The following is a 23,346-nucleotide window of genomic DNA, read 5'->3' as shown; positions in this document are numbered from 1 at the left end:
ACTTACTCTCAGGCTGTGCAGTATCCTCCAACAAGCTCCACTAATCAATAATATTATGTTTAGTTTAAGGATACAGACACTCAACTATGAAGCTATGCCACATTAGAGGTTGGCTCTGCCATCTTGGCAAATGAGGTAATATTTTAAATGCAGCCTGAAAAAAAGAAAACAAAAAAAAATTGTCCAAGCCTGGGCTTGACAAAAAAAGTCGCCTCACAATCAAATCCATATCACATCATTTTCACTTGACAACAGCTGGAAAGATGCTGGCTGAAGAGAGAAGGAAGGAGAAGGTAGGAGTGAGAGACAAAATAGAGAGGTGATAAATACAGGACAGCAGTGACAGCAAAATGAGGAAGGAACCTCAAGGGAAGCTGGACAAAATTGGTATTTTTTTTTTTTCGTCTGCCGACAAGAGAGAGGGACAGTGGCCTGCCCAAAAAATATTCTCTGGTAGTGTCAAAATGTCAAGTGTTTCTTGAAGACGGACAGCCTAACAGGATATTATCCAGCAACGTGCAGCCACCACTTATTTGACTGCACCACATTTTTTTGAAATCATATAATATATGTATATTTATGCCTTTCTATTGAATTTTTTAAGCAACAAAAGTTTGTTTAAAAAAATAAAGTTCATGGTGAAAGGTTGCAACTGAGACTTGTATTCAGTTATTTTTGCACTTAATATTTTCCAAACGTTTACCCCAAGGGCTTGGTACAGACATGTATTTTGGTTCTGTAAAGCCAGTACCTAAAGCTTTTCACTTTGCAGAGTGAGATGAGATACTGTCTTAACTGGCAGGCGAATGTAAACCCTTAATTTATTGTTAGCGAATGACACACAAAAAAACTTAAATTATTATGCTTAAAGCAAATATGATACCATAACATCTCTCACACACACACACAAAGGCCTTTGTTCAGTCATTGTGACTCTAAATGACTTTCGGGAATCCTTGCATTATTTTGGACCAGTCATCTCTGTAAGAGTGAGGTCACTGTCAGTCACTACTAACATAATAAGTGAGACTGATTATCTGCGTGTTCCATCTTAATGATAGCGGTGGAAAATGCCGTCTCAGACGTCATTGCAGAACGTCAGCCGTTTAGGATCATATCTAATGCACATGAATGACTGGGGTCATGAATAATATGTGAATGATAACAATGTCATAACTCATTTTGTGAAGTACCACAGAGCACAGAGCATTGAAAAGGGGATCCAGGTGAGGCGATGGGCAGCGTGCAAGCCATACTAACCACCAAGCCTGCTGGTGGTCACTAGCCAGCAGCAGATCCACATGCACAAATGCACATCTGTCAGAATGTATTACTCATGTTCTCTCTTTCTCTTTCTCTCTCACACACACACACACACACGGAAATAGAAATTTGAGTTGCAGTCAGGTTGGACAAGCCCTTAGCTGCAGCATGATGATCAGTATGAAACATGGGATGGCCATTTTTTTCTTTTACACTTCCATATATTGTACATATGAGTGTGGGTGAGCAGAATATGGGAAAAATGTGGATTTATAAGAAAATGGTTATATTGAAATGGATTTGAAATAAAAGGCTTGGGATACAAAGAGGCAGCTGTTGCATGGCAGGTGGATTATAGTGTTATTTGTTTCAACTCAGATATCACTCCATTCATGCACAAAAGGGTGAACAGCATTAACAGATCTATAAACCCCTTTGCAACTGTTATAGACAGGGCAAGAATCAGGACTCGGATGTGTGTCATTTGTTTTTCTTTCATTCTCTGCAAGTGCCAAATGTATCCCAGGGAATAGTCTGCAGTGGCCAGAGGGTACTTGTACAGACTGTGTAGTACCTCTTTCATTTACCAAGAACATATATCTACACACTGTACTTTGGACAAACATAGACACAGGAGAAAGATTACAAACACTGATCTTGAGGGTATCAATACAACAATCACCAATCACCGGCTATAATAGACAGTCTCAGATGTAGCTCAGGAGGAAACCATTTATGACATGCTGTGAAGTCAAAATAAATAACCTGGAAATGGAACACAAGAGTGCAAATTTAAAGTAAAAAACACTTTATATCACTTTATCCACTGTATTTAATTATGAGCTTTAAATACTGTTACATACCCAGAGTGTATAAACAGAGTGGTGATAAAAAGCACTCAGACAGAGCTGTGTGGGTACCTCAGACATAAATGTCTACTTATCAAACTGGACATTCATCTCAAATTGACTGTTACTTTCTTTTATTGATCTTTTATTTGACTTTGATGCTGGTTCCCTTTTCTCACTAGTGCAGACTTGAAATAAAAATGAAAACATAAAACACTTTATTATTAAAATGGAAGGGATTTTCAATTTTTCCCAAGCTATGGCTTGGGGAAAAAAGCCAAAGCTTGGGAAATAAACCTGTATGTGTGCACCATACACCAGTAACTTTTATTATTGGGTTTGGGGCTCACCTAGTAAATGCAACACACCTTTACGTGTAAAGATAAAGACAACTGCCCAAAGAGAGTAGCTGGGGTGTGATTAACCCTGCCAGTTCTTCCTCACGTGGTATTGATTAGGTAAAACCCGCAATATAGCTGAACGCCTAGCAAAATGGATTTGTGTGACTTTGTGATGTCATGCATCTCCTGACAATTCACCTTAATGCTCGGAGCTTCCTGAAGGCACTTCAAATCTTGGCTTTGTAATGTACACACTCGTGGAGGAAACACAACAGATATTAGAAGACTACATTTCATACATCCAGTATTAAAAACAGACATCACAGAATAAAAAATAAACTGCTCTAGACTCTTCTGAGTGGAAGAGAGTGATAGTTTAGCTGTATAACAAGCCTTCCTTCCGCAGGGAGTGAGCCAACAGTTGTCTGTCTAATCAGTCAGAGGAAAATGTGCATGTGAATGTGTGTGAGTGTGACGGTGTGTGTGTGTAGTAGACCACGTCTGCACAGTCTCAAGAATCACCCTGTCTGCAGTGAGAAAATTGTGTTTTGGCAGATGGGGAATAAGTTACAGGTCTGACTTTGTGCAGAAGTTAAATATTACGACTAGTGCGGAAGGCTGAGGATGGGAACTTCTTTGCTGGGGACTTGTTTGATTAATAAAACATGTAAATTGTATGACTGTCAGTGTGCCCTTTTAGTCTCTGTTTCTCTTACTCTTGTGTCCACTGTGTGTGTGTGTTTCTGATGTCATTGTTCCTTCCATTTTCCTTCTTAAATGTATGGAATGCAAAACACTTCTGTTCATGCTCAGCCTTTCCTCGACCTGGTAAGTTAGATTCTGGCACAGAATACCAAACACCTGCTGCTTGCTCGGCTGATTAAAATCAAGCGACTGCAGGATGTCGAAGCACCCTCCTAACAAAAGGCATTGCTTATGTGTCTGCTTTTTGAGTAACCACAGCGAGTTCTTTCAATTTACACTTCAAATATGCAATTTCCTATATAACAAACAAAATAATAAAACACAGCCATGGGAAGTCTACTAGGGAGACATTTTGTATGCCTACATGGGAAACCGTCTTACAATAATTTGCAAATTCGCAACAGTTAACAGTGATGTAAGCCAGATTATCTGTTTATAAGCCAGATATACTGTAAGTGCTGCTCTCTTCTGTTTAGTCAGCTGGAGGTTTTCTAGCAGAACAAACTACACAGGCAGTCGTTTGTGATCCCTTCTTGAACATCAGGTCTCTGCCAACTGGGGGGACATCCCTATTCCAGTTACCTGTAAAATGACTTTGTTGTGCTATGCCACAGATATATGTAAGTAGCTGAGGAGAATTATAAAGATTTGACATATTGGTCACACCACCATTAACACTATTTCCTTTTATTTGTGCTTGAGACTCGTTCAATGATCAATGTCCCTGATAAAAAGTACTAACAACGAACAGCAACACTCAGCACTATAAAAGACATAGCCCTACTCACAGACTCATGCTTACAGTCTATTTTATGCTGACAAAGACAAAAGGGCACACAGTGTGTAAAAAACACTACTTAACCGAATGACTAAAACAGAGAAAAGCTTCACCCGCACATAGACTTAAGTGTCATTTATTTGTACTGTGTTGTCTCTTTAATATTTTATATGTAGCAGATGACAGACTTTGGCTAGTCGTAAAAATAATAATTTATATAATTAGTAATTTAATATACTGCTGGTGCAGGGGAAATGATTTCACACTATTTGAAACTGGAAAGCGACAGAGATGAGCCACATTTGCTGAAGAGGGTACATGCTGCCCTGCACTGAGATGTAGTTCCTAGTATGTGTAATTATAGATGGAATCGTGTGTAGATGCTTATGACGATACTAATTCAAAAACATTTCAGCTTTCAGGAGAAACAACTTACATTAAAAAAAAAGAGTGGCAGTGTGTGCACCTAAACACCATCATCATCAGCAGAGCCAGGCTGTGAGGAGTTGATGATAAGAGCCCTTAGAATAAAAAAAAAAGTGAGTGCACTTTTAACCAGGAACACAGAGGCACCAGCTGTTGTGCTCCTGTGTCTTTTCCAATCACAGGGTATTGACCACAAATAAGGGTGAAACCAAGAACAGGGAAACGAAAGACTGATAAAGAACACACAGAAATGCATCAAAAGACGAGCAAGTGGAGGGTAAATGGAATGTATAGCTTGTAGGAAAGCAATTAGGAACGCTGAAAAACTGAGATAAATAATTAAAACAGGACAGAAAGCAAGCGTTTCATTTGTTATGATTGATATGCTAATAATGACACCTGGAAATGTAGTTGTAAAAGTTATCATTCTATTCTTATCACATTACGTTGGTGTATAAAGAGATTCATGAGAGCTGCACTGCCATGTGATGATGGTGGATAACCGAAGACAAGGCTGAAGCAGGGGCATCGAAAGAAAGAATGGCTTTGGTAGATAGAATTCCAGCGGGACCCAGTGGGGAAAAAAATCTTCTCTGTTTCCATGGCTGCCAACACTGTTGCCAGAGTGCAGCAAGGAACATGGTGGTGAAACGGTGAGGGTAGCAGGATAGCTCCCACCCAGCTGCATTTTCTCCAATGTCTGTGTCCCAAACTTAACAGTGAGACTTATTTTAGTTAAAAGAAAGCATCAGAATTCGGATGTGCTGTAGTGTATAGGCACGTGTGCTAATGATGGTTGTCCCATTGTTTGTGTGCATTTAGAGTGAGGGACCCTGCTGCTGTTGTTGTCCTGATTCTCTGTTGGAGCGCAGGTGTGAGCCCGGAGCTAGCTGCTCTTCTAAGGCTCTAGACAGCTTGAAAGGTTAAAACACCCAGAGACAGCAGCAATATACAGTCAGTCAAGAAACCAGCCCTGGAGGTGTAGCTTTTCTTGGACATTTTTATGCTAATAGTCTCATGTGACAATGGCAGCAAGCTAATAATATAAGAATGGGTGGGCATTTCAGGACATCTCTTTGCATTTTGTTGATTTTCTCCCTGTTTAGCATTATCCTGAGGTCATTTGCATCGCTTGCCTTTTTGCTACAAAGGACACATTTGCTTCACAAAAAAGGGTATTTGCTGTTGAAGCTGCACCTCAGTAGCACAAAAGGAATGTGGTTCCATACATATACTTTTGAACAGCTGCAATTTTACTTTCCATTTCTATGCAAACATACAAGAAGATGAACAACAAATAAAATGTGAAAATGCATTCAACTGTGTCAGTAAGCAGCAGTCTGTGGAAGTAACACCTGCAGGATTCTGTCCCCTGTCATTATGGCAGTTAAACTTTAACAGAATTTAGTTGTGAAAGCATGTAAGCCATTGAAAAGCAGTCAACATATTGTCATATTGTTTGGCTAGCTGTTATCTGCTCAGCTCAAATGCAGAAGTCACAGTATCAACCATATGACATGGTAAGCAGTGATTAAATGTCTGGGAGAATCGCCCTTTTGTTTGAGGTTCTTATTTGAGTGGATAGATTCTTATTTATAACCGAGATACACAGTATATGTAACTATAGAATGACATTCATCTGTCATCTGCCAATGGTAAATGTAAAAGAGATGGGGTTAATGAGACCTGTTGCTTGATAGTAACTAATAAAAGCTCATCTGCAGTGCAATATGGCTCGCTCCCACAATTTTATGAACTCATTGGCCCATCTATGAATGGGTTCTGGGTTCTGTTGGCAAACCGTCTTTCACCCAGTGTAGAAAATGTAGCCTTTGAAATCAAAGGAAATGGAACAATACGCTGAAATACAGAGCCCAGAGTGGTCCTGCAGTCTAGGAGGCACACCAGCCAAATGTCTACACTCACTAATACCGAGACAGTCAGAGAAGGTAGACTGGTCTTTCATCCAAAAAGAAAGACGGACTGATTGTTCTAAAAAAAATAAATAAATCAACCAGCATAAGAACATGTTGAATGGAGGCAGTGAGTGAAGGGAAAAGATAAGAACAGACCACTGCAGTGCTCCGTGGATCATTTTGTAATTTCTAACATTAACTAATTAGTTATGCTTCTTCTAGCAGCTTATACACGCAATCTGGTCTACAATATTTAATAACTATTGTCCCTCAGGCTTTGGTCCCAGCTTTCAAGTGATTTGTCTTGCCAAATGCTGCTGACCACGGCATGAAAAAGTGTATGTTATCTGAAGAATACAATTAGCTGCCTTTCACCCTGCAAAACCCAAGCTTCATTTCATACCTCATGAGGAAGAGAAGACAATGAATAACTAGGATCTTATCTTATATAAGTTACACACCTGTATATGTGGTTTAGTACAACAACACAGAATAACACATTCACTGTTCACCACCTACGGTATTTAAGTGTTTGAATCCTGATTGTGTAAATGTATCCATTAAATAGGCCCCCACAGAAATCCTGCTTCCATGCTTACTTTCTGCCAACAATGGCACACTGTGCTGCATTTTATAGATGTGAAAATTGCCGCTGAGTGGGTCTGAAGTTGACAAAGTGTGAGCAGTGATGGAGTGAACAAAAGGGATTTAGGACACAGCCAAACCTTTTATCCACTGTCATCAGTGCAAGGCTTGCATTTGAACCTTTGCATGGGTAAAATTGACAAGACTATTATTATGATTATGTATTTATAGATGTAGAAATGTACAATAAAACTGTATAGTAGGAATGTATAAAAAGTTATAAATGTGTATGCAATGTAAGGTAAGAGTGTAAAAAGACCAACTGCATATCTGGAAAATAATATCATGTCATGAGCAGATGGAGAGTAATGAGGAAGAGTGAAGAGTTGCCCTTGCCCAGAAATTGGAGCATGAAAACCAGGGACAGATTAGAAAATTATAATACCAGGTTTCTCTACAAAATAGTTTGATTTCCTTATTATGTCACATTAGACATGGTTAGAGACATAAACATATCGTCTCCAGCTCAATTTCCTATCAATTATCTTTCCAAGGACCAGGGTCCACTTGAGGCATCTTTTCATTCTCAATTTGGATCTTTGGTAAATGATCAACATTTAGTCCTCCCAAACAGCAAAAGACAGAAATGAATCCAGTAAACATGAACACTAAGCAATCATTGGTCCAAACACAGGCAGAATAAAAACTATATTTTATGAATTCCTTATTCAGTCAATAACCATAAATACCAGAATGAACAGATGTTTGAGCAGTAAGGTAGTACATCTGGATGTATAGCTGACATAATCTATGACTATGGGGTTGACATACGTCTCCTGTGGCATCGTTAGGTTTGAATAAAAACAGATGCAACACTTTTTAAGAAGCAAAGCATTCCTATCTCCCTGCCATTTTTTTGGCTTCAATGGTGCCCCCTAACAACAACAACATTTCACTTGCACTATTGGTGTGAGTGGCAGGTACATACACAGTGGTTGTTTCAAAGGTCTTTTGCGTTTTCATGGTGAGGACAGGTTGCAGTAGGCTGCAAAGAGCTGAGTAACTGGGAGGAGGAGGAAAAGAAAGAGGGGAAGAAAAGGAAGAGGAGGAGGAGAAGAAGAGGAATAGGATAAAGAGGGACTATTATGTACTGCAGAAGCTGTAATTTATAGGTTAAATGTTGTCACACTGTTGAAAGCATCAGAATTGTTTTTCCACATAGAAAACATTCATAAGCTCTGGGCCACTCATTGCTTTGGCTAATGTTTGTAGGATTATTCCTTGCCTCCTTCAGTATAATGAACTGTTTCATCATGGAATTCACAGACACTGAGCTGAATGTAGGAGTCCTGCAGAGTAAAGAGGCTTCGTCTCAGAATAATTGCAGTTTCATTAAAATGAAAAAAAAAAAAAAACAAATGGTATTCACGCATACACAATGATGACTGTGCTCATGTTTGCTGGCATACAGGCAGGCATACAGGCATACACACACACACACACACAGACAGAGAGACAACCATGTATTCATCACATTGTGGCAAAGCAGTGGGGGGAATCATCACTCTGGCTTTGCTTGTTATTTTTGGGTGGTGAGGTTTTATGCTTTTTGCCTCAGCGAGATGCAAAACATCAGCGCTGAGTGACAGAAGGAATTATCAAAACCAGCAACAAGCAATTTCTTGTTGTCAGCACTGAAAAAGAAGCACTCCTATGTTGTAATACTGGCACACTGTAGAGTGGTTAACTCCTTCAGTAGGACATTATGACTAAAGTGGTGCTGACAGTATGTGAAATTGTTTACAAGGATTTTTACTTCATGAATCAATAATTCTACACATTTCTGTTTGAGCAGTCCACAGAGCTAGAGAAAAGGGACACCTGATGCAACCTGGTCCAGGGCCTAAAAATAGCCAACATGCTGATGAATAGCAAGCACACTTCATTTCCTCCATTTGATTTTCTACAGCCGGGCAGACTGAAATTTATCAGGTTATTCAAACTGATTTCCTCTGTGGCAAATAGTTTCTAGCTGATTGTCTGTAATGATGAGGAAAACAAACAATTAAAATTTATCACCCAAAATGATGAGAAAGCAATTTATATAGAAAAGGTCATTTTTAATCAATGTTCCGATGCAGCAGGGAATGTGTTTGTAGAAGCAGCAGTCCTACAGCTACAGTGGTCACACTGTAGCTGTAGGACTGCAGTGATTTGATTATTAAATGTTAAAGCATCGATAATCTAAACGTGAAATAGTAAAATACACAAAACAAAAAGGCGAAACTTTAATGCCCCACTCTCTCCTGATCGCTTGCGTGATTGCATGTTTGTTTACGTATATAGTAGCGTGAATGATCGAAGGAGTGAGAGCTCTTAGCATTAATACAAGATCTTTAAACAACATGCATGTTTTAGTGCCATGTCAACAAACTGGACAGAAATCTGAGGAATGTACAACCAGACTGAGTGTGAAGATTGCAGTGTGCTGTGTTTTTATCATGTCTCTCAATCATGGTGTTGGTGCAGTGGCTCATTAGTTGGTGAACTAGTTAGCTACTGTCTGCTAACTTAAGTCCATCCATCCAGGCTGATTAACATTTAACTAAAGTAAGAATATGTTGCTTTCTATCAGCTATCAGTAAACATACACAGTAAAAATGGTGAATGCTTATTTTCAATGCCTTTTATTATTATCCATTTAGCAGCCTCTCTCTTCACTTGATGGCCACAGCCTGCCCCATGACACAGACTTATCAAAGTGACTAGTTGCCCAGAACTGGTTGTGTGAACACATTACAACCTTTTAAGTTGCTTACTGAAATCTGAAAGCACGATTATTGCTAACAAAGAATTAGATAATGTGGTCCTTTTGGTACAGTGAAATATTTTTCTTTTGTCTGAATAAGCTAGGACATATTTTTGATTCAGTACAATTGTAACATTCTAGTGTGCATTCTGTTAGTTTAATGAAAGAAAAAAATCCATCTCTTGTTTCTTTGTTATCTATAGCAAGTGCTAGTGATAACTCAGTGAGGGAAAAATATGTTGCTTAATTGTTTTAAGATGCATTGATTCAAGCTGCATCATGATGCATCAACAATTGAATCGTTGGCCTCTGAATCGTAACCAAATCAAATCATGAGGTACCTGATGATTTCCCAACCCTAGTAATCTGTAGAAAGAATTATTTTTAATGAAATAACATTCTAACAACAGATAGGAGCCCACACATGATTGCTGTGATTATAGGCTTTTAAATACAATATTTTGTTTTCCATTTGTGTCTTTTTCTGGTACCATTCATGGACTGTGACTCCACTCCCCGTCGCTGTAAGAGAAGAACCAGGGACACTGCAATTCCATACTTATTCAAGACTTTAGTGAAATTTGCTATTATAATCCATTACTGTGAATACGAGTACAGCTTAAGTAGTACATAACAACACTTAAGACTGCTCCCATCTCTTTGGGCTAAAATGTTGCCTTCATTGTACAGTACCTTCCAAGTACCTCTCCTTTGTTGGTCATTTGGATTTAGCTCTTGACATAATGCAGATCATGAGCACAGACTTGCTTTATGCACACAGCTGAGCCATTTATTTTCAAGCTTTTCTGTACCTCTAGAGACGTCGGTGTCAGTCTGCTGGGCTACTGCTTGGCCAGTATGCCATTTGTCTGGTCCACAATAAATAATATTTTGATAGACTACCATTAAAAAATAAAACATTTAGGATCCCCTGTTTTTATATCTATTATATCCATCACAGTATCACAAAATTTAGGTTCCTCTAAGGTTAATACTTTACATTGAAATATTTTTTTTTTTTGTTTGCTTGTGACATTTATATCCCCAGAGGATGAACTGTCATTATACCCCTGAACCTTTCATCTCGTGCCATCATGTGGTAAACATTTTATTTGGTACAATATTGTGTTACGTGACCAACTGCTTGCAACGTTAGTGGCATTTCCATTAGCCAGCTGTCTGTTAGTGCTAATTAGCACCTTTTGGCATGCTGACTCAAAAACCCAATGCTGTGAACCCTACACCTGCTGTAGATTATTTTTGTTGTATTATAAGTAATATTATTATAATAATACAGATATCGGCTATGCTGGCTACTATGAAAACTTTTCTTCCATCGAATGTTATTCAGAAAAATATGCTTGGAGTCGTTTAGATTCGGTGTGAGTGTTTTGCATACCTCCTGGTATCAATATTTTCATTTTCTAAAAATCACTACCACCCCCCAGTATCTACTGTAGTTGAAGCTCAGCATGTTACTCTTTGAGCTGCCAGAACGGCTGCTGACTTTAAGTCTTGTTTTCCTTTGCTGTTTTCAGATTCTGTGGAAATGCTGACAGATCAGTCTCGGTGATGGTTCTAAAACAGCATCTCAACCGCCCAACCCATCCCAGATGCCTTTTCTTAAATAATTCTGTCAGACAATATAAAGAAGCCTGCTTTTGACAGCAACATTTACATTTTAAAAATAATGATAGTTTTGCATCTATAATGCTACACAGCCTTTACTGTGGAAAAAAGACATGCACTGTTTACCTCTTACTTTCAGGAATGGTTAACAAGAAGCCTACAATCACAGTAATAACTTGGCGGCTCACTAATGGAGCACTTACTTAAACTGACCACTCTTATTGTTGTGCATGTTTATGACAGACTTTCAGACAAGATCAGGAGTAATTGATGAATAAAGGCTGGGGATGAGAATGTTAATGTTACTGCGATTAGTTGTAAATGATGTTTTCGTCTTGGGGATCATTGAGATAAAGAAAGCTAAAAGCATGCTTTTAGGTGCGCTCCTGTTCACTCAGCTTTGACAGGAAGTTTCCAACACAATTCTGACCACGCTCAGTGGTATGCATTATGACTTCCACATGTTAAGGTTCTTTAATAGCAATTATAGCTGGACATGGACTGTTTTTTAATTATATCACAGCTGAAACAGAACCATTCTTTGCCAGCATAAATTAAATTAGTTATTCTAAAACAAAGAAAGACTATTGTCTGTGCTGTACACAGCATGAGGAGCGTTGTGGGTGGACGGCAGGTGGGAAGACACTCAGCTCAATATTTCTCAAACAGCTGCTGCTCCAAGTCCGTGGACTCCCACATGAGGCAACCATTGGCAGAACTGGCAGCTGGAGATTGCCTCTGTTAAAGCCAGCCTGCCTTCTGTGTTGAGATTCACCGTGCACTCATGAGATCACATGCTACCGCCCCACACCCCAGACATGCAATGCTCCATTTCATAATGAATTCCAACAAATGTTGTTAGCTGGCACAGTAACTTAGGAAATATTGCACATTTCAACTACTGCCAGATATGCCCCAGTGTATCCGTTTGTCCTGCACTGTTAAGTCTTAGTAATAACTATAATTAGAGATGAGAATTCCTCTTCATTTTTTCTTTAGGCTTTGTGACACTGTCTTGTAGAGATGACCTGTCCTGCTTTCTCACGCTCTAAAGAGCTCATCTAGATGTAATCAGACTTGGCTGATGTTATTAATGACTTAGGGGAAAAGGAGATTATACTCTTCCACCCTGCAGCCCTGACAGCATTACTCTCATAAAGCTTTACAAAACAAGAGTGGTAGGAAAGAGTCGGTGTGAATTTAAGTGTGTATGTTGAATGTTTGTCTGTCAGAGGCAATGAAAAGGTAACAGTTGATTTCTTTTCATTTTCGGGAAAGTTGCGAGGAAGTAAAACCTTTAATGACAGTGTTGTAGAGTAACAATAAAAAAGAAATCAAATGCTTGCAAACCCAAACATTACAATAACATGCCAGAGAAAACATTGTTATGGTGGGTGTGCTCACTAATTAGTTTGGAGACGCCACTCCGTCTCTCAGAGCCTTCTAACCTGCAGGTTACTCCTCTAAAAGGAGCAAAATGATATTTCACAGTGAAGTATGTTCTAATAACTAACATGGTAGCAAGGACACATGTTGATTCATATTTACCGACGCATGTTTATGGTAATGACTGCACTAGAGCAATGGAAAAGTGGAAGAGAAGAAAAAGCACAGAAACCTTGTTGGCGTCTACAGATTTCAATCTTTTAGACACTGGTCTAATCTTCAAGTACCACTTTCATGTGGCCTTGTTGAATGTGGATTTTCTGCGACACAAATGGCGGATGCTTTTTACCTCAGCTGAATCATCAGGACCAGACACCAGACAGCTTTGGGTAATTTTGAACCACATTAAATCTTAAAATACAACATTAATGAAGAAAGTTTTGATGTTTCCCAACCCCAGACTCTCTGGATGTAAACCGTCATGACAAGAGCACGGAAGAAAACAAGGGTCTCATCCTATGTTTATATAATTTAATGAGCAAAAATTAGATTACAGGAGCAAACACACATGGTGAATTTACATAATGCCCCAGGCTGAAATTCAGTTACAATGAATTATGACTCAGTCATAAAAATAAGTGAGTCCTTCAGTGCACACATGCTTCGCTCCATCTTTTCTGTGATATTTATATTTTCTCACAATTTTTTCCTTTTTAAAATCAGATCCTTCATTTTACAATCTGGCATATCAGTGGAGCTAGCTGTTAAGTTTTTGGGTCAAAATCAAAACTATTGATCTGTGATTGCAAATAATTATACATGATTACAATCACTATATCAAGAAGAAGGAGGGAAAGGACCATGGCCAAATGATAATGTGCTCAGCTATGGGCAGCATGGCTATGAATAGCTATCCTTTAATCTGATGTAGGGTTACAATCAATTTAAAAGAGCCACAAAAATAGGTTAAACAGCAGGCTGTAACATTACATCAATTAACTTCTACCACACGTGTGCTGTAGCATCCATACTACTCACTACAAATTACAGACATTTCCTCCCATCTTAAACTTGTGTTCAATTCTAGACAAGCAAAAACTTTGAAATAATGACCAGGTCTTATCCGACTATGACACCAGACCTAAAGTTACAAACACTGCAAAATCAATACACTGTAATGTGAAGCAGCTGGTTCTGAACTAAGATACTGCTATTTCTCAGAACTTTACAGACTTGAATCGAATTGTGTACCCTGTGTACAGTGTGTTTTTCATGCTGCATGCCTTTATGGTGTGAGCCTGCCCCAGTGATCACTGGAACGACACCCAGCTAAGTTCATCAAAACATTTCACAAACAGCATCCTTGCATTTCTCCTGCACAGCTTGAGGTGCTACTTGCCTGAAGAAAACTGTGAAGCTAATGCTCGACAACCCATGAGCATTAAGACATTCATCTGCACCCTCAGTACAGGATAACTAGCTCCCTCAGTCTCAATGCAATTTAGCCAAGCCTCCGAATAATACGTTTACCTACTGCAGAGTGCTGCAGGCTCCCTACATATCTTATTTCCCAGTGCCCTATACTCCCACTTTCCAGCACAACACTCTATTGCACACTACATAGTGGGCAATGACATGTAACCTCCCACTATTGCTGCTTCTGCTACTCTAATAATTTCTCTTCAGGCCTGTTGGGTCTAACTTGGAGTAATTTGTCTCCACCATTTGGCTGCATCACTGTTACAGAAATAGTTTTTAGATTAGATAAGACACAACTAGATCCAGATATGGCTGTAACTTACAAAGCTTACAAGGTGCAAAAAGAGGCAGTATAGGAGAAGATGTGTGTTTGGCATCAATCAGTGTTATCTATCAGTGTAATCAGCAGTGGCAGTGTTATTCCACAGTGTTTGTATGTGCACGCAGCAGTATTTATACTCATAAATACAGTGTACCTCTGTGTGTATCTGTTCTGTGTGCATGCTTATGCAGGATATCTATTTCTGTATTCACAAACATGTGTCTGTATACATTTTATGGTGTGCTGTGTGTTTTGAGGTTTCTGCTTCCAAGAAAGTGTGTCTAAGTTAAAACAGTGTCAGCTCGATAATGAGGGCGCGCCTCCTGCGGTTTGGCCCGATTTTAAAGTGCTGCCAAACTCATAGAATTATGGTGCCTATCGGAGTGCATGCATATGCGTATACAGTCAGTGTACTGTCTTTTATGAATGTAAGGATGGTTTATATTTTTTGTGTGTAAATGCATTTATACAGTCATGTTCCAAATACTAATTACAGCTGAAATTTCAAATCTATATCTCCGTCTTTTGACCAGTTCTAAAAGAAGCGGAAATTCTGAGTTAATAGTAACATCTGTGCCCAGTAAATGAACTGCAGTCAGAGCCCTGTTGCACACATGCTCACATACCATCATTTCTATCTCAATCACTTCTTCAATATGCTTTTGGCTTTACAGCATTACATATATGTAGGCTAAAACTCCTTGTTGGACATAACACACAAGTTTTCAAATAATACATAAAAAAGGACACTGCACAGAAACACCTCTCTGTTAAAAATATTTACTACACTAATATATTTAACCAAATAAGAGATGTGCTATGTGTTATTTTTTTTAATTTTTATTAGGTGTAATAGTATCAGATATAAACAACTGCAGTTTGACTATTAAACTGAAGTGACACCCCGATTCCCCATCAGCACAAAAATAGCTTATCTGTGGCAAAGACCGCTTGGAGACTTCACTGTTGAGAAAGATAACTCTTCTATAATCAATAAACATCACAGTATTATGAACAGAACTTTATTTTTTCATCTATAAAACTCTGTGAGAAACTGTGTCACACTGGGAGGATTAGATGGAGTGAACAGCTCTAGCCACAGATAGACAAGAAGACTTATCTGATTTTTTTTTCTAATATTATCACATGTCCCTGTGGCCGGAGGGCTCCCTGGGGCTTTCCAGTATTTTTTGGTTGGTCAGATTGAAGATACGTTCTCTTTACTCCTCACAGTCTATTGTGCCACTGCCCAAAGAGGCACTGGAGCTGAAATAAGAGCCTTTCTTGCAGAAGATAATGACAGCTGCAATTGTAAAAAATTATCATAAACTGCTATTTACAAAATGAAGCACTGAATTCGGGGCATTGGCAGTACAATGCGACTTAGACAAATTAAATATGGGGTTTTTTGTTATTAGGTTTCTGCCTCAACAACCCAATGTCTTCAGTGAAATGGTTTTATAAAGGGGAATTTAATGACATTCAGCAGTGGGTTAAAAAAAGACTATTGCTCTGATGAAAACCCACGAGTGTGCTTTTGATGACAAAGATCTGGTGAGGTGAAACATATTCTGATCGAAAGCGACTACAGAGGATCTCAAAGAAAAAGTTGTTGTGGCTCAAAGCAGCAAAAGTGGTTTGAAAAAATAAAATACCTAGGCTAATCAATCAACAGCCAGGAGTAAACAGGGAAAAAGTGGATTAGATTAAGCATCATTGGTTTCTCTTGGAAGGTGTAGGTACTCTGCTAGGTCCACTCTAAAACCCTGTACGTCAGTCATGATGAAGTCAGAGGAACTGGCAATAACAGTGCCTACTGTTCACATCTGACCTGCTAATGCTACCAGTGACAGCACCGGAAATTCAAACCTGGTAATTAGTTTACTCTCTCTGGTTGTTGTCATCACTACTACAGTGACTGTGTAATATAACCAACTACTAACAAGTACTCACTAGTAAAATGTAAAAACAACCATCTAGACAGTACAAAAAGTCTAAGTAATCACCAACAGGTTTAGATCTTAATAAAGGCATCTATACTCCAGCATTTGCCGTGCCATTGTGCTGACTGTGTTTGATTTGCAACGACAATCAGCAGCAGTAACAGCGTCTCTTCTCCCTCTACTCTCTCACCCAAATACATTTGCAATTTGGCACAGAAAGGCAGAAAGGTGAGGTGGTACTCCACTAAACTATTAACATGAATTAGTTAATGGAAAGATGCAGCGGAGGAAACTACTGCTCTCCAAAGACAAAGAATTTCAGTGTCTGTGATGTCTGCCTTTAATCATCTGGACACTTAGTAGAACATGCAGAACAAATCTCCACATTTAAATGAAAACAAATCTACTCCATGTGTATTTATTGTAGTTATTATTATGGTTTAGTGCCTCAGGGCCAGCATAGATTGCAATCATTGTTGGAGCAATTAACTCTAAATTGGTCCAGGAAATTGTACAGGGGTAGCTGTTTGTGATTTGAAACTTTTGTCGCACAGTATGATAATTGCTCTTAACAAAAGAAGCAATCAGTGACAGGGGAGCTTAAACTAGTATAAAAAAATTGCACAGTGAAGTCATATTTCTGACCTTCAACCAATTAAAATGCTCTAGCATGACTTGAAGCAAGCCATCCATGTAAGGTATTCCAGAAATACCAATTAACTCCTGACTGCTGAGTAAAGAGTAATTGTCTTGAATAGCTCCTATTTACTCTGCAGGCAGATCAGAGGCAAGAAACACATTTGAAGTTTATTTTCACCACGAGTAACTAAGCCTGAGGTTTCTAATCCTCAAGCATGGTTTAGGTTTAAGTTCAGTAAAACAATTATGATTCCAACTGCATACATTCTGACTACATTGAATTCTTAGAACATAAAGCTGTTGGAGAGCGTGTATCATGCCCACACTGTATTTGATGTTTAACTTTCCTGGTTGCCTTTAAATATAAAGATGTGGCTTATGTGTATTCTTCTTTTCAGCTCTAACAAATGTGAAGCTGTGGGCCATTGACCGACAGTGTTTTCAGACGATCATGATGAGGACGGGTCTCATCAAACACACAGAGTATATGGAGTTTCTAAAAAGGTAAGGAAGCTGTGCAAATCATCCCACAGTGACAGACAAATGGTCCGAATAGCTCTTTGATCTAAAATTCAATGAATGAATTAACACAATGAATGCAGGAGAAATTGTGAGAGCCGTTTCTCAGAAGACTTCGTACTCTTCTTTTGTGCCAATAAATTGTGAAACTAGACATTTATTTCTGTGCATCATGGAAGGCGTCATTCAAACCATTGAAAAAATACTTTATACCTGTATCATAGATTTATTTAATGTCATTATTTTATTAGAGAGCCTTAAGCAATAGCCACTTGTCTATAGCCTATTATCACTTAAAAGGTCTGCACACTTTTTTTGGCCCTGCATGAGGTATAGGATGAAAGGAAAGGCGCATCAAAAGACAGAGAGAAAGCAGCAAGGGGTGATCAAAATGCATGAGATGCAATTACAGTATAAATCTCTCTCATGCACCATCTCTGTTCAACTTTCCTGTTTTATCGACACCCACTTTTAACAAGCCAATTATGAAAATTATATCATATCTTCCCTATGTCACAGGCACTACTCCATTTTTTATGATTTTGTGGCAAAACCAGCATTACAAGATGATCACTCACTACTGCACCCTTCTGCATTTATTTATTTAAAATTCACTAATTATAAAATGGCAAGTAATTCTGCATCCAGGATCATTTCTTCTGAACAAAGCCCCATGAATCAATGTGATCATGATCAGGCGCTGTCACTGTTTGACAGATCTGTTCTGAGGCAGATGGATGGGAACAGTGCACAGGAAGCCAGCTTTTGACTTGATATTTCCAGAATAATCCATCTGACTGCAGCAGTAATGAACACTATGACTGTGGAAAAAGTACAGTGGATCTGAATTTAAATCTATAATGTAAGACTTTTACATGTAACATTCACCATTCACACCTTAGCTGTGACTTCACAGGAAATACTTCTGTATTCATCAGTGTAACAGTATCTGGATTGTGTGGCAATACTCCCAAGCTCCAGAAGCTGAAGTGACAGAAAGGGCTACAGCAAACAGGGTGATGGTGGGAGCCAAACTTCCAAGTTTCTCTTGAAAGAAAATGATAAATAATTGTCCAGAGGACAGTGCTCCCATATTCCCCTCTTTCCTTTAAGTGTCAACAAAAACCTCCAAATGGTAACGTGTTACCAAGCTAGCTCTGCTTATCACGTACTGTATGTTTCTCTGCTTAGCCATCTTGCTTACTTCTTACCCCACCAGCCGAGACATACACTTTATTCTGCGATCCAGCGGCGAGTTCACCTGTTGGCATATGTCTTACTCACGCCAACAATGTTTGTGTAACAACTCTCACTGCCAGCAAATTCTGCATTACATCTTCCAACTACATCCCAGTTAAAAATTACAGTCATGGGTAAAAAGAAACATTTACTTCATAGTACAAACAATCTCTGATGTCAAGTCAGAGTCACACTCTGAACACCCAGACAGTCACTTTTACAGTTTCTAAGTGAGACTGTGAAAAACCTTTTGCAGTGGTGTAACAAACGCCACACTGCTTCTGCCCTTTGTTACTGAAAGAGGGCCGTTATGATTCACACATGGTAAAAAAGGGCATTTTAAGATTTTCAAACTAAAGCTGAGTGTCACTTTAAGTAGAACGTCTATCTTTCCTCCACTCACAACCTGTCACAAACCATTTGGCTGTGCCAAAAAATATTTCAGATAAAAACATGTATCTTTTACATCTTATACTGAAGCTATTTTGAGTGTCACTGGCTAAAAAAAGACTCAAAATATTTGCAGTGTGTGAGCATACACACAGTATAGCAGCCCTTGACTCTCAGCAGCTCTTGTATAACAGATAAGTAAATATTTAATAGATGAACGCAATACTTGTTTTAGACTCCCTTGGTGTGTTTGGTTTATGAAGGTGCGTCTATGGGAGAAATAAGATTTATAGCAACACTACACTGATTAAAAAAACAACTGGTTTGTTTCTTAGAGTTGGTCTAATAAAAGAGTTGTCCAGCAGTTTTAATTATAAGAACAAACACTTACAGGTCCCTGTGCATCTACCCAGCCTTTAACTGCTGTAAAAGGAGGAGGGGTGATGAAAAACTGACAGAAATCCTGCATTGAATGCAGAAGGAGTGGGCTTGTGGAATTTTATTATCTCATTCTAGCATGTAAATCACTCAAGGGCTTTTTTTCCAGGAAAAGTAACCACAGGGGTAGCATTGAACTGATAAACTCACCTATAAGTTTACAAACTGCCTCCCCTCTGCTCCCCTTTCACTCTAGATAAAAGTCTAGCTATAAGGCATGAACATAAAAAAACAGCCATCTGCACAGATCACCATAGAAACAGTCTTGTGTTTAACAATTGCACAGTGCCACAAGTGTAATGATGTTAGAATGCTTAGAATAATCATAAAGACCGCATTAATTGAACCATACTTCCCTATTGGCCATGTATAATTGCTTACCATTAAGACAATTAAGCTCTTACAGCCAAAATTTACTACAGAGGCTTTTTGTTAGGCTTCATAGCTTGAGGAATTGAAAGTGTATGTTTCATGGGTCATCTGTTCACTGCTAGCTGGTTAAGTAGTGCCTCTGTTAAGAAAGCAACAACACAGGGATCGACGCAGTGGCCGAGGCTAGAGGGGTTGGAGGCCGAGACAAGATGGTGCAGATTACTGTAATAAAGCATGGAAAATGAGGGGGGGGTGGAGAAACAGAGGGAGAGTGAGATGATATGGGGAGATAAAGCCTTTGTTCACCAACATGGCTTATTTTCTCTCCTTGATAAACACTAGACCAGTTTTATTTAGTAAGCTTGATAACAGGCAGATAGCGTTCATTATGGCTGCCGGGAAGCAACAGGAACAAACATTACAGCCTCACACTGGTGCACTGAACCTTATATACATACTGTAATACAGTAAAACAAGTCAGCACCCACAGAGCATCAACATTAGGTGCTGTGCTATGTGCTGCTGCTATTTATGTTCTTCTCTTCAGATTCAGTCAGCATAACCATATGTGACAACAACACATACTTTTAATCAGGGCACAAATGATAGGAATCCATAGTGTCCTTTCAGTACATAGACTGGTCATAATAACTTTAGTGCACATTAACATTCTCAAAGATTCCACTAATAACTAGACCATCATACAAAAATCTACTTTTTTTAGTCTTAAATTTGAACAAAAGTTTCAATAGAATTTTTTGTCTGTGGAAAAAAAAGATATGTCCCTGACCATACTGTCCCTTTTAGCTGAAATATCATACCGCAGACATATTGCTTACAAATAATTGTCTTTATGACATTTTTGGCCATTCACATTGGCTTTTTTTTTAATCCCTGTAATGCCTTTGTCAGGTGTTAATGTGAGTCACTTATTTTTCCAAGGCCATGCTGCCACTGCCATCTACACAGTTTTCTATTTTTTTTAATTGGGTAGACAGTAATAATATATTCACTTTGTACCAACTATACTGGCTGAAAACCATTTCCTTTCTCTCCCCCGGTAGCGTCCCCACATTCCATGGCCTGCAGGAAGATATTCTGAGCAAGCTTGCCGATGTCCTTGAGGAGGTAAGTGCCTGGTGGCATCTGCAGCACAAAGCTCCAGATGTCACAGGAAACTCAGCCTGTGACATCTGGAGCCTACCCACTGATACTAATAGATTTACATATATTTACTTTCTTTTATTGCAGTGAGAGAACTAGAAGGGGAATTCAGGCATTTTTCGTTAATGAGCGCAAGAAGAGAGCTCATTTTTGAGGCTTTAATGAAAAACCCTTCCACAGTCACAGTTTTCGAGAAGTGGTTATTCTTTATTATGTGATCTGTGTGATGACAGCAGACTAAATGGTTCCCATATGAAGGGACATTTCATTTTACAAACCTGCTCAGGAATTCAGTGCACTGCTCGATGAAACCATTTCAGCTTTCAAATGGTGTCTAAGGCACATTCTAATGCATTTTATTAAATGTTGTAGGGTGGTGTTTTGTTAGTAGAGAAACCAGCTATCGGCACTTCCTCTTCTTGGAATAAACAACATTTTACGTGTGCTTTTCCAACAGTAAACTAGTGGCAGCAGTTGCTTTCCATTAACTCTCACAGATAAGGAAATAACACCAGTTTTAAAATTTGCTTTGGTTCTGAAAAAAAATCCTATTATTTCTTTTCAGTAATTGATTTGAAATGTCATTAGCTAATAACTTTAATGTAACAAAAATGAATGCTGGCTGGCTATTTACTCTGATAGACTTTTATTTCATATGCAAATGAATGGAAATCAATGGCAGCTTGAAAGAGAGGAAAAATAAAGTGGACAACAAATGTCATGAACGGAACAATAACCACCAGCTTCTTTAAAAATACAGTTGTTCCGAATAGTTTCTGTGCATTTCGGGCTGTGTCACAGTATGGCATTTTCTACCCATCTGCACACCAGTTCGTTTGATGTTTCCTCCTGCATAATTTAGTTATGCAAACACTTACTCATTTTTACTTTTTATGCTGGTAACACTGAGGCTTTCAGTATGTTGAATTGCATTCAGATATGGCCTTTTCACACATAAGTTATTCAATATTCTGAGAAAAGAAAAGCAAACCAAATTCCTTTGGAATTTATGATATAGGGGACCAATAATTGGTTTTTAAATTCAGTTTTAATTGGCACTATACATTTGTCCTCAGGATGGAATAAACTGACAAGCAAAGATAGAACATTCAGCCTGCAGTCACTTCATGTGGTGAAAAGGTCACTGAAGATAATGATGAAGTGATAAGACACAAATTTAAAGAAAGATGGATACAGTGAGTAATATTGGTATAGCATGACATTTGATTTGACATATTCAGGGTACTAGTTCTTTAAGCTGATTGTCACCTCCATCATGCTGCCCTATGTCTTGTTTTGTGGTATAAAAAATCATTGTGGTCTGTGATTGAACTCTATATAGAATTATTTAGTTCTGTCCTTAAAAACATGCCCGACCAAAAAATCCCAGCATTATTAAATAACCCTGAACTAAACTATCACAACTGGAAGATGCACAGCAGACAGGAATCACACTGCTCAGATGTAAAGTACCTTTCCTGGGTGAAATGGTGTGAGAATATAAACCTGGTAAATGTCAGCCGCAATGTGGAATCTCCTTGGATCTAAACAGAAATATTGAGCTCTGTCATTCGTCTAGACTTGTGGTCCAGAAGTACAACATTCTGTGAATATCATTGTACGAGTGTTCATTGGCTGTTTCAGCTTCCTGTGCTATGATAGATTATAAGCTGAAATCCAGTTTTCTCCATTTTATTTTTTCCACACTTCACCATACCCTACAAGAAACTGTCCTTGACGCAAATATCATTCCTGTGTGGCACTGAAGGTTATTTTTAACAAAGGACATGAATGTGTGTCAGTGTTTTCTATCTATATGTGTGTCAGACGTGCGTTAGACTGATGACCACTCAGGAGCATGGTCTGCACAGTGCATGCTGGGATATGTTTCGGCACGTATTTTGACCTCCCAATGGGATTAGTGTACATAAAATAGATTGATGGATGTATGTCCTGAATTTATTCTACTCTGGGGAAGGAGCTACCTTCACATGTGTTGCAGTTGCATTCACTTATCTATACATTTCTTTACATGCTGATTCATATTCAAGGTCACAATGTTTTTCCAGGCCTGCAGTGGGTGAAAAGCAGCTTGCTGCGGTTCTAACGAGAAAAAGTGTTCAGCTTTACTTCCTCTTAATAGTATGCTTCATCT

General features: G+C 38.7%; 1 protein-coding gene across 3 annotated transcripts in view; it reads left to right on the top strand.

Annotated features, from left to right (window-relative positions):
* The window catches only part of LOC114447310 (cGMP-dependent protein kinase 1), a 70,240-nt gene that overhangs the window by 28,497 nt on the left and 18,397 nt on the right, over positions 1–23,346 (top strand). For all 3 annotated transcript variants that reach the window (XM_028423506.1, XM_028423505.1, XM_028423508.1), the window contains exons 4-5: positions 17,468–17,573; positions 21,092–21,155. In XM_028423506.1, coding sequence (XP_028279307.1) covers positions 17,468–17,573; positions 21,092–21,155 — 170 coding nt within the window. The remainder of the gene's footprint in view (positions 1–17,467; positions 17,574–21,091; positions 21,156–23,346) is intronic.

Source organism: Parambassis ranga, chromosome 15 (assembly GCF_900634625.1).
Source record: "Parambassis ranga chromosome 15, fParRan2.1, whole genome shotgun sequence".
NCBI classification, from domain to species: domain Eukaryota; kingdom Metazoa; phylum Chordata; class Actinopteri; family Ambassidae; genus Parambassis; species Parambassis ranga.
Note: the sequence above shows the minus strand (reverse complement) of the source record. Positions and strands in the feature narration are given on the sequence as shown.